The sequence below is a fragment of the Stylophora pistillata genome, chromosome 5 (assembly GCF_964205215.1).
Source record: "Stylophora pistillata chromosome 5, jaStyPist1.2, whole genome shotgun sequence".
In the NCBI taxonomy this organism is placed as follows: Eukaryota; Metazoa; Cnidaria; class Anthozoa; order Scleractinia; family Pocilloporidae; genus Stylophora; species Stylophora pistillata.
Window position 1 is genome coordinate 33,102,017 of NC_142523.1, and position 12,472 is coordinate 33,114,488.

Below are 12,472 nucleotides of genomic sequence, written 5' to 3' on the forward strand. Positions count from 1 at the left end.
TGCTCTGTGTGCCAATTGTGTTCCACAGCAAAAGAGATGATATGGTAAATGCGCCGGTACTCTAGCATGGACTTCCCAAAACAATTATGAAGACGCTATGAAAACTGTCGCAAGCAAAAGTTTAAACAGAAGAGAGGTCGAGGGTTAATTTGGAATCTGTTATACTTGACCACTTGGTGGAACAGGACAGTGGACATTTCAAAACGTTACACTGACTCTCGCTCTCCACTAATGACAAATTTCGATGTATTGTTGAAGTCAAGGTATCTTATTTCGAACCTTGCCCGGTTCGCTATTTCCCATGTTAGTTTGGCCCTGTTTGCACGCCGAGTAAACAAAATGTCTGGAGAATGTTGCCATTTGAGAATTTGAGTGTGTATCGTGGAGTAATTGAGCTGAACCAGATATATGGTTAAGTGATTAAAATCATAGAGTGAAAATTCTAGGCTTGATTACGAGCCGTTGTTCGGGAACCAAAGCCCGCGCTCCTCCCCGAAGTCTCTTCTTGGGGAGAAACGAACAAGACCGGACCCGGGAGAGCGGCAAAAATCGAGCCAATGAAAAGTCATGATCTAGGTCCCGGTAGGATAAAGGATCGCTACCCCGGATCGTAAGCTTTGGGATCGGGATCGACAGTGGGGTTTTTTTTTTTTTTTTTTGTCATTGTTTTCTTTGTTTTTTCACAGAATCAGGGATCAGGCTATCCCTAATAATGAAGAAACAATAAATAAAGCTTAAAAGAAATAAAGCTGTCTTCGCAAGGCAAACGTTGATAGTCACTTAGCATTAGGCCCTGTTCGCACTACACCGAAAAATTTGGTTTGGCCTTTGCGAAAAAATTGAAAATTTTGTAACGACGAATTTTCTGTTTTTGTAACAGCGTTCGCACTTGAGACGTGCAAATTATTTGGGCAACCACAAATGTTAAGCAATCGAAAAATATACCGAGATCTCGTGACAGTGCGTTTTCCTTTATGTCGTTTCTGATCAAGGACTGATCGCAAAGCAAAATGCGCCCGCGAAATGTTTAATCGCCCTTCTTTGCTGCTTGCTTGCCATGCAAAACCTGATTATAATCTAGAATGTTGCCATTTGAGAATTTGAGTGTGTATCGTGGAGTAATTGAGCTGAACCAGATATATGGTTAAGTGATTAAAATCATAGAGTGAAAATTCTAGGCTTGATTACGAGCCGTTGTTCGGGAACCAAAGCTGTATAATAGCTGTATAATCTAGTTAGAGGGCCACAGGTTTGTCAGCTTTTCAGCTGTTACGTGTCCCCCTCTATAAATAAAGTCCTTACTTACTTACTTACTATTGTGGCTAGTCAATAATATACTTTTGGTTTTGTTGGAAAGGATTCGGCCTCTACCAATCATGGAGACTTTAACTCACTTGCTCAACAAACGTCAACGCCGCCTTCGACTTGTACAATCCTGAAGCCTTTTTCCGTAGACATTTGAGAATGGGTAGAGAGTCATTCGACAACTTACAAACGCGACGTTCAATTACGAAAGTATAATGACCAGTTGAAGGGTATCTGTCAAGGGACAATAGATTTTCTCGCCCGAAAAAAAATTGTAGGCCCCCAAAAGTTGTTGACGGCATCTTTGAAGTTTGGCGGCTTTTGCGAAAATTTTGGTGGGTCAAAAAAATCGTTCGCACTGAAGAAGTTTCACGTTGACAGATGTTTTTGCAAAACAAATAAAATTGCACGTAGTGCGAACAGGCTCTTACACTGTCACATGGTCGCGCCATACTCTCTCTAGTGAAAGAGCGCAAAGCATAATAAGCTTCTTCAATATTTAACATAGCTATTAACCTATTCCGAAGCCCACAATAACTCTTCCAACGAAAATAATCTCTTTCAAATGAGCAATTTCCATCATTAACGCCCCGGTAGTTGTAATGATGTCACCCGGATGGCCGTGTAATAAACCAGATTTAACTATAAAAAGAAACTACACTTTATTCAGCCGCTATGATCGTGCCAACCGGAAAGCATGGCTCACACAACTATCCATGATCCTTTGCATGTTTATAATGTCCGAGAACTTTTGCTAACACAACTTCCGGTAAACAATACTATCAAAACATTACAGCAGTGAAAACGATTGATGAGATCAAAAGTATAATTCTTTTTCCGAAGCGTCGACTGAGAACATCTCTAGCTAAAGCGCTTGGAATACAAGCAGCGATGGTTCCGCTCACAATGAGCTCGTACCAGAAAAAAGTCAAACGAAAGCGTTCATCTATCAGAATAATTGATTGCACCAGATACAACACCAGTGCTACGTCCGAAAAGAAATCCGCCGAAGGCTGCAAATGTAGTTAAAAGGTAAGGGTATCGCGGGTAGCGAAAATCTGAATTTTCTCGAGCAAAAATTACTTTTCGCTCTCTATGCTAAAAGATGCTGTTGCTATTGCTGGTCCTTCCATCTTTCTTTACTGTGCGCTTCAGAACACCTCCAAAAGCAGGTAAGTTCAGTAAACAAAACTGATTCACTCCTGCTTTAAACTATAAAGATAACTGCTGACAACTTATGTTTTTAATTAAACCAAAATGCTTCAGTATTCGTGCTCAAATTTTTCTCACATGATCTTTAATATTCAATTTTGATTTATAACGCAAACACTTTGGGAAAATTTCATTTATCATTCCCGCTTTATCGTTTTTCAATCAAAAATTTTTGGGTAAAACGCAAGATAGAAATCGAATCAAAAGGTACTGTGGAAATGGTTGTGTCTGGTCCCAGTTAAGGGGTTCTGGCTTGTAAAGCAGCCACCGGAAGATTTTTTTTCAATAAACGATCAAATGAAACTGGCCCTGCACCGGATCCTCTCTGTTTTTCCCTTCATATTCTTTACATCAGTATGCATATTCTTCATACTGTTCTCTTAAGGTTCCCTATGGTGCTTGCAAGGAGGATTTCTTTAAAAATAAGGAGCGCTAGCGTCTTTAGTTGGTGATCACTTTCTTCCTCCTCGTGACCTTAATATTTGATTCAGGGTTGAAGCCCGCCCTTCGCCTCTCTCCCTAGTGTACCTAAGACCTGAGAGTGGAATACTTAATGCCCTGAGGTTCAACGGTGAGTTAAGGATTATTAGTTAATCCAAAACCTAATTCTCAAAATTATCATCATAAGAATTCTATGGGAGACAGTAAGGAGAATTGCTGATGAGATCTCGGGAGTGAAGGGGTTAAAAAATAAAAAAAAATACTGGAATATACTTTAAAAACAAAAACAACAGGATAAGTCGCACTTTGTAGCAGAGCAGTCTTGTTCTTTTTTAATTTGCGTGTTACCAAATATTTTTTTTAAGGTTACCGACCCAAGATTATGTTTCGGTTTTGTTAAATTCATCAAAAGTCGGTTGAAATCTCGTAATTTTGGATCGAGATGAACGACTCATGTCTTTTTCATCACGCCCGGCTTTGATAGCAGAACTCGCGTCCAGGGATTAACGTTCCCATTTCCTTTTATGGAGAATTGAACAGGCAGACTACAACAGGTGGTTTCCCAAATTGTGTACTTAAAGCCCTTTTGTACTGAGTGCCGTTTTACTAAAACAAACGTAACCACGACAGCCAATCAGAAAAGAGATCATCCTTGCGAAAAACCAAAATTGATCACTAAAATGAACGAGGCTCACAATGACGGCGTTTTTCATCTGATTCGTTACCAAAAACTACGCGAGTTCTCTAAACCAATCAAAGAATGAAGGACCACTAGTTCCTCAGTTGAATTACTGTCATGTGTTACTCTCGTTTAATAAAGTTATTGTTATTTTAAAATTCCTAATGAAGTAATGTAAATCGGTTTTTTCACTCATTAATTTGAAGCGTGTTTCATAATTTCTACAAAGAAAAAAAGTTTCCGAGAGCAACTAGGCTCGAGCCTCTCGCCAAGCTTTAGCTAGAGGTTCCTTAGCAGGTGTCCATGCATGGTTTTCACGATATTATCATTACATGCTATGAAAACAAATATTCCAATTCCTCGGGCGATTTATTCTTGGTCTCAGGAAGATAAGCAAAGAAAAAAAGCCACCCTACAAGCGACATTCCTCCGTACAGCCAGAACACACCAGAACTGGTAATCCATTCAGTTAGAGAGAGAAAAGTGACCGAAAGCAACCCATTACAAGTCCATTTTACTGCTGAAGTAAACCCATATGCTGTGCTACGGGCCCACAGAGGGTATATCTCAGAGTTTATCGTCCACGGCAATGGCCCCATCCCTGGACAGTACGCGACGACATGTAAAACAAGGGCTACGGTTGCTAACCAGGCATACTTGTATGGACAAGCTTGGTACGACCACGTGACTGTATGATTCTTGCGACCGCATCTACCAAACGCGGCCATGTTTTCACCAGAAGATACGTTAATTGGAACACACGAGCCACTCATGGGATTATTAGTTGAGTCTTTAGCATAACAAAATCCACATTTTTCTCCGACTCTGAGGCAATCGAAGCAATATCCGGTCGTGGGACAACTGTTGCTGATATTAGAAGGCGCTCTCTCGTTAAAATTTATGGCAGCATCGTGTTGCTTCGCCAAGTAAAATGCACCACCCAATAGGAACAAACAAAGAATGACCCCAGCAAGACTTCCTAATAGTAGCTTACGGCGTCCTAATTTCTCTACCAGATACAATCCCACAGAAGTCAAAGCGAAACTAGCAAAATAGACCACCACAGCCAGCCAGAAGGCGAGGTGGTCTCCCTGCACGCCTGACATCTGTATGATAGTTGTACTGTAGAAGCTGGAAACAAAAAGCACGCCTTTATGAAGAATTCGTTTTATTCTTGATGTTGAAAGGTGGCGAGGGGGGGGGAGGATTTTTTGATGCGCTGCATTTTTTACGATTGACATGATAACCCATGATTTACGCGGTTGATTTATGCAAAAGCTCCCTTAAATCAGCTTATGCTGCCATAGCCGACTATACGCGTATTCTGTCGGGCTTGGTCAGTGATCTTTAATCTAAGGCTTTAACTTTTAAGGTTGATAAAACATTTTTACTTACATAATAATATTAATCCCACACAGCTCTTGCATTGATACCAACATACAGCCAACCAAAACAGCTTTCATTGTACTTGAAGTGGTCAACATCTCATAAAATCTGCCTGAAAACAAATGACAACCTTTCATTTGAATAATCATACACTAGGTTTCCACTCATACACACCGAATTTTTTATTTTTCGCTTAGATTTAACTCGGAAGCGAGGTTAAATTTATTATAATTTCTTTCAATTAATACATTGACTGTGATTAGTCAATTTAGAGGACCGTATCAACCTCTTTCTCAGGCCCTTTTCCCTCACTTGGGGTGGCACATTGTACGTGGGCCATTAATCCGAGCGTTAAGTACTCCGTTCATAAATAATAGTACTTACCTTGAACTCCATAATGTTTCTTCGTAAGTTCTCAAGCGGTAGTGTGTAAATGGCTGAAAATCACCATTTTGGTGTTTCTTTTACACCTGAGGGTATATCTCAGAATTTATCGTCCATGGCAGAGTCCCCATCCCCGCAGCGAACGCGATGATATATAAAACAAGGGCTACGGTTGCTATCCAGGACTATAACTAGCTTTTAATCTAATTTTGCAGTGACAACGGAACAGCAACAAAAGTACCAGACGTGACCACGCCTAGATCCTACTCGAGCACAAGATTGGGATCACGCCGGAGTTCTTCCTTGTACCACGACAGAATCCCGCTTAGATCTCACTTGGATCCAACTCGGAGTTCCTTCAAGATTGTGTCGTGATCACAGCGGGATCGATCAAACTCAAACAGTACCACTCGAAAGAATTTTACGCTTCGTGTGGAGGAGTCAATCAATACTCCAACCCTCCAATATTTGACAAACTTACTTTTCTTATCATAGGATTCTTGTTCTTTACAGACGGTCTGTATGACTTGTAGCTCCTCGTTCACATCTGTTGTTCCTCTAAGTCTTACAAGAACTTCCCTTGCATCTTCACAGGCACCCCTGCTGACAAGCCAACTGGGACTTTCTGGAAGCCACAGACAACCCAAGAACATGATGGCTGACGGGACTGTTCCTAAACCAAACATGAATCTACCGAAGGGAAATATGATTTGATACGACTTGTTGGTGTTATTTTCTTTCTAATACGTCTCAGAGATGGTTAGGAGGTATTACGTCAACCTTTTTGACCAGGTGCTCACCAGTAATGGTAAAATTTTTTATTTTTAGAAGGGTCAAATCTGACTCACAAGCCTGGGTACTGCCCGAGTTTACCCCAAGCGAGTTATGTTTTAGTCACAGGAACTTTTACTCACCTTTATGGTGCCCTCCCCATCTCATACCCAGATCCTACCGAGTAACTGTGACTGAAATGTAGGCTTGGCCGTGAGAGGTCTGGGTACGAGACTAGTGCCTTTGTTTACCAGGAGTTTTACACGGGCACCGATGAGCTGTGGGAGAAACCTCATAAAGCTGGAGTATGCGATAGACAATTATCATCATTCGAAGGGAGTAGCACCAGACCAATTTAACTTCGTGCCACATGATGAGGTTTCACAACAAAAATAACGCAATGTTCTGGTAAGCCCCGTTTACAATTTTTTTTTCTTTTGTTTAATTTTATCCTGATCAGTCATACGCTTTTAAAATACCATGACTGACTATTTGGTATGGTTGTCTAAGACTCTTGAGAGGTAACTCGATATGTCAGCCCGAATGGACACCCAACATTATAACCTTCACAAATTATCATTCATGTGACTGCCCCGTTGCGTGATGCCAGTAATCTTATTCACCGCCATTCAACCTCGTTCTTAGGGCCTTTTCCTTTTGTGGGAACAAGGTTGACAGTCGTTGTTTGCACTCACTGCACAACACACTCCTTCTTTCAGGGTAAGTAGTTTTAGTAACATGGATGGATGGAGGTAAAACATAAACGTGACGATTTTACTGTTACTTTCCACTGCTGATAATACTGGCTACACAAATGAAAAGATATACTTTTTACCTCCATCCTGTCTTCTTGTAAGGGCTAAGGATCCCGTCAATAATGGCAGCGACAAGTTCAGCTCCCGTCATAAATAGAAAGTAGACGGTGACTAGACGACCTCTTATACGCCATGGCGCAATTTCGGAAATATACACTGGGGCCGTAACAGACACCGCTCCTGAAAACAATTGCAGAAAGTACATTTATTTTCAACGAATATCAATACAAGTGCAAATTAATTACTCGGGCTTTCCGAAAGAAGACGCCCGAGGTATAAATTCGGCCTCTTTTTTTTTTTGTTTTTGTTTTTTTTCTTTTTCGTTTAGTCAAAAACGCAGTTCCACTTCAGCGCATATGTGAAGAGTAAGCCCATGTGTAGAATGAACCGTAGAACGCGTGGCTTAAAGCAATGGCTGCCTTCGTGGACAACAATTACAACAACAACAAGAACAATTTTTATTCTAGTTCTTTGATCTTTTTACATAAAATAAAAGTGGGATGGTTTGCCCCGCAAATAGCTAGAAAGCTAATCTAAGGACAAAGAGTGGTTATTGACACAGTCACACAGTCACAGAGACACAGCTGAAAAAGATAAGAAGAGTTTAAACTTAAAAGGTGTATCTATGTACCTACTTTTTTAATGATCATGGGGATTTGAATATAGTTATCTTCTTTTTCTAATTAAGATATCAAATAGCAATCTGCGAAGGACGTTTTTGAAAGCTTTCTTTGGGAAATCCGTTATACAGCTTGGTATCTTATTCCACAGCTTACTCCGATCCGAGAGAAGGAGTTGTTTTGTATTTCTAGTCTCGAACTTTTAACATAGAACTTTTCAGACGTAAACGATCGTATTTTGTATGAATGAATATTAGACGGCTGAAATAGATTTAGTATGTTTGCTGCAGCTTTATTATTATTGATATCGTGCGTTAGGGTTGATACGGACGCGTGATAAAGAAACGTTATCGGAAGCACGTTTGCTTTAAAAAATGAAGAAATTGCAAGGCCATGCCAGTTTGCGAAGTACAACAAACAAAGCTAAGGGCTCCCTTCTGACGAATAAGAATTTGGTACTCGAGCTTTCCGAAGGAAACGCCCGAGGTACAAATTCGGCTTGGTTTCTTTTTTTTGTGTGTGTGTGTTCAGTCACAAAACGCAGTTCCACTACAACGCATGCATACAGCGTTTGCGGTAGATCCACAGTAAAACTTGTGGAGCGTTTTGGGAACAGATCGGTCCGCGAACTCTACGAGAGAACAATTTACGAGCGATCCTTTACAAGTGAACCGAGAAATATCAAGCGAAACCTGCCATATCAAACGAGCTATCTCATATTATGTTTACATGTAAACACAATTGTGTATTTAGACGTGATCGAGAACCCAGTGGGTCAAGAGTTCCACATAACCTCATACATACATTAATTATGCATAGAGTATTGCGAAAAAACATTTATATTTAGTCTGAGTGAAATGGAATGCATAGTTAATTTATGGGGTTATACGGAACTCTTTCCCCCAGTAGAATACCAGAAGCTACTCTGGAAAGTCCGAGAAGAAAGGGCAGAAAACTGAAGGAATTTGTTTATGAGCGTATTCATCCAAGCATACCGAGGTCCTCTTGGCTACGTCGTTATGTGAAGGTTAGCCGGAGTTATAAAGAATGTTTATAAGCTTAATACAAAGAGGATGAGATCAAATAATAAAGTTACACGACATGAGAAGAAGTATTTGCTGAATTGTTCTGTGAGGGTATATCATCAAAGGATAATTAAATTGAAGTATAGAGCAAGTCGGTGGTTATGAATGTTTTCTTGTAATAGACCCATGTGTCCAAAGGTCAGCCTTCAAAGTCATTAAAAAGTCATTGAATTTCAACCTTTGGCGTCTGTAGGAACCTACTCCTATATAGTGATATATTGTTTTGATTGTTGTCTAATACCGTAACAACATTCATTACACTCACGCAGGCAAAAATAAACACAAGTAGACTTATTCATGACCGGCAATGACGAAATTGCGTGACGGCAGTAAAAATGGCAGTATGGCAGTCCCCTAAATGTGCGATATCAGTGAAAGCCCGAGTTCACGCGGATATGCATCTAAATAAGAGAAGTCTTGCATGCCTGACCCCAGGGAGCAGGACCATAGGTTAAATAAGGGTTGATTAGTGACTTATAGATATTCAATAGTATTTTTCGAGGTACAGAGTGGCGTAGCTTTGCAAGTAGCCCAACATTTTTAATAATTTTTGTAACAACAGAATCAACGTGGTAATTTCAAGAGAGATTCTGATCAATAACAACGCTCAGATATTTTATGTAAACTTTAGACTCGAGACGAACATAAAATTTTTTTCTGTTATCAAAAATGCAGACTTTCGGTCGGTAAGCCAGTCGCTTTTGATAAGGATGAAAAATAACAAAGTTGGATTTTTTAATGTTAAGAGTTAGTCGATCGAGCGCGAATGTCGAGCTACTAAGATACTCCGAAGAAAACAATAAGTAACACCGAGTAATATTCGGTCAAAATTAGGACAAGATCCGAATTCTATAGCACTCACTCACTCACTCGTCTCGTCAACTATGTGGATGATCCTTCTATAGGAAGCAGTTGCCACAAAAATTAAGACACCACGCCGTAGCTCTAAGGAGAGCTTGATGAAGGTATCATTTGCCATCGTTCTGGATCTTTTGATCCCGTGATTAACACCGATTTGCATAATACTGAAAACCAATTTGTTTTTACTTACCTATTCCAAAACCGACAGTGAGCCTACCAATGAGTAAAACATTTCTCGATGTAGCAGTTGCCTTGACCATCGCTCCTATCGTAAACACCAATGCACAAGCTAAAAGCATTGGTTTTCTCCCAAGTCGTTGATTCAGAAATCCTCCGAGGAGCGCCCCTATGATGGCAATCCCTATTGCCACGCTTACGATGAGCTCTTGCCAAAATGAAGACAAATGAAACTCTTCCCTTATAAGGATCATTGCCCCAGAAACGACCGAGAAGTTGTATCCCATCAGAAAACCTCCAACGGCTGCGAACACAGTGAAAATATACACGCACACTGGAATTCTTGGTTTCGCTTCACTGGAACTTTTCATTAATGGTTCTTGCTCGGAGTTCCTATCAGGTAGTAGTATTTGACCGCATTTTTGTTCCATGACGCTTCGCCTTTGATCCACTTCTTGAACAAAACCGCGATCGATGTAGATAATCACATGTAATCACGTCTTAGACTCAAACGACTTTTCCTGTAGAGAGAAAGTTTCAATTGACTTCAAAACCAAGTAAAATCGCGTTTCTCATTAAGCAGCAAATGGGCGTAACATAGCCGCAGGTGCTGCACGGCATATTTGAATATTTATCACCGACTCACAATCTGTCCCAACCATTGCCTGCAAAGTTTTGCAGAAGTGCAGCTCAAAGCAGACTATTGCTAAACGTTCGTCTAGCGCCTATGCGTATGTTACAGACTAGTCTAAAAACGCGTTAAACGAAGGGCATGTTTCATTGTTAGTCATTGCCATATTATTGCTCTGTGTGCCAATTGTGTTCCACAGCAAAAGAGATGGTATGGTAAATGCGCCGGTACTCTAGCATGGACTTCCCAAAACAATTATGAAGACGCTATGAAAACTGTCGCAAGCAAAAGTTTAAACAGAAGAGAGGTCGAGGGTTAATTTGGAATCTGTTATACTTGACCACTTGGTGGAACAGGACAGTGGACATTTCAAAACGTTACACTGACTCTCGCTCTCCACTAATGACAAATTTCGATGTATTGTTGAAGTCAAGGTATCTTATTTCGAACCTTGCCCGGTTCGCTATTTCCCATGTTAGTTTGGCCCTGTTTGCAAGCCGAGTAAACAAAATGTCTGGAGAATGTTGCCATTTGAGAATTTGAGTGTGTATCGTGGAGTAATTGAGCTGAACCAGATATATGGTTAAGTGATTAAAATCATAGAGTGAAAATTCTAGGCTTGATTATTAGCCGTTGTTCGGGAACCGAAGCCCGCGCTCCTCCCCGAAGTCTCTTCTTGGGGAGAAACGAAAAAGACCGGACCAGGGAGAGCGGCAAAAATCGAGCCAATGAAAAGTCATGATCTAGGTCCCGGTAGGATAAAGGATCGCTACCCCGGATCGTAAGCTTTGGGATCGGGATCAACAGTGGGTTTTTTTTTTTTTTTTTGTCATTGTTTTTTGTTTTTTCACAGAATCAGGGATCCCTAATAATGAAGAAACAATAAATAAAGCTTGAAAGAAATAAAGGTGTCTTCGCAAGGCAAACGTTGATAGTCACTTAGCATTAGGCCCTGTTCGCACTACACCGAAAAATTTGGTTTGGCCTTTGCGAAAAAATTGAAAATTTTGTAACAACGAATTTTCTGTTTTTGTAACAGCGTTCGCACTTGAGACGTGCAAATTATTTGCGTAACCACAAATGTCAAGCAATCGAAAAAGATACCGAGATCTCGTGACAGTGCGTTTTCCTTTATGTCGTTTCTGATCAAGGACTGATCGCAAAGCAAAATGCGCCCGCGAAATGTTTAATCGCCCTTCTTTGCTGCTTGCTTGCCATGCAAAACCTGATTGTGGCTAGTCAATAATATACTTTTGGTTTTGTTGGCAAGGATTCGGCCTCTACCAATCATGGAGACTTTAACTCACTTGCTCAACAAACGTCAACGCCGCCGTCTACTTGTACAATCCTGAAGCCTTTTTCCGAAGACATTTGAGAATGGATAGAGAGTCATTCGACAACTTACAAACGCGACGTTCAATTACGAAAGTATAATGACCAGTTGAAAGGTATCTGTCAAGGGAAAATAGATTTTCTCGCCCGACAAAAAATTGTAGGCCCCCAAAAGTTGTTGACGGCATCTTTGAAGTTTGGCGGCTTTTGCGAAAATTTTGGTGGGTCAAAAAAATCGTTCGCACTGAAGAAGTTTCACGTTGACAGATGTTTTTGCAAAGCAAATAAAATTTCGCGTAGTGCGAACAGGCCTTTACATTGTCACATGGTCACGCCATACTCTCTCTAGTGAAAGAGCCCCAAGCATAATAAGCTTCTTCAATATTTAACATAGCTATTAACCTATTCCGAAGCCCACAATAACTCTTCCAACGAAAATGATCTCCTTCAAATGAGCAATTTCCATCATTAATGCCCCGGTAGTTGTAACGATGTCACCGGGATGGCCGTGTAATAAACCAGATTTATACGGTGGCTTCAAAGGGACATACGCTTTCCTTTCTCTTTTTTTTCACTTGCGACTTAGCTGCTACTTTCTTGCGACTTACCTGCGACTTTCTTGGTACTTTCTTGCGACTTAGCTGCGACTTTCTTGGTACTTTCTTGCGACTTAGCTGCGACTTTCCTGCTACTTTCTTCCGACTTAGCTGCCTGGTGCATCAGCCGGCCAGGTTGTTTTATTTGAAAACAACGTAGACTCCTATAAACAATAG

General features: G+C 40.6%; 1 protein-coding gene across 1 annotated transcript; it reads right to left on the reverse strand.

Annotated features, from left to right (window-relative positions):
* Window positions 1–3,257: 3,257 nt before the first annotated feature.
* On the reverse strand, window positions 3,258–10,458 carry LOC148731554 (proton myo-inositol cotransporter-like). The gene is made up of 5 exons (XM_088762140.1): window positions 9,750–10,458; window positions 7,014–7,173; window positions 5,889–6,097; window positions 5,033–5,135; window positions 3,258–4,768 (listed from the first exon to the last, which is right to left on the reverse strand). Exons 1-5 carry the CDS (start codon window positions 10,165–10,167, stop codon window positions 3,973–3,975), a joined length of 1,686 nt encoding a protein of 561 aa, XP_088618266.1. The 5' UTR covers window positions 10,168–10,458; the 3' UTR covers window positions 3,258–3,972.
* Window positions 10,459–12,472: the final 2,014 nt, after the last annotated feature.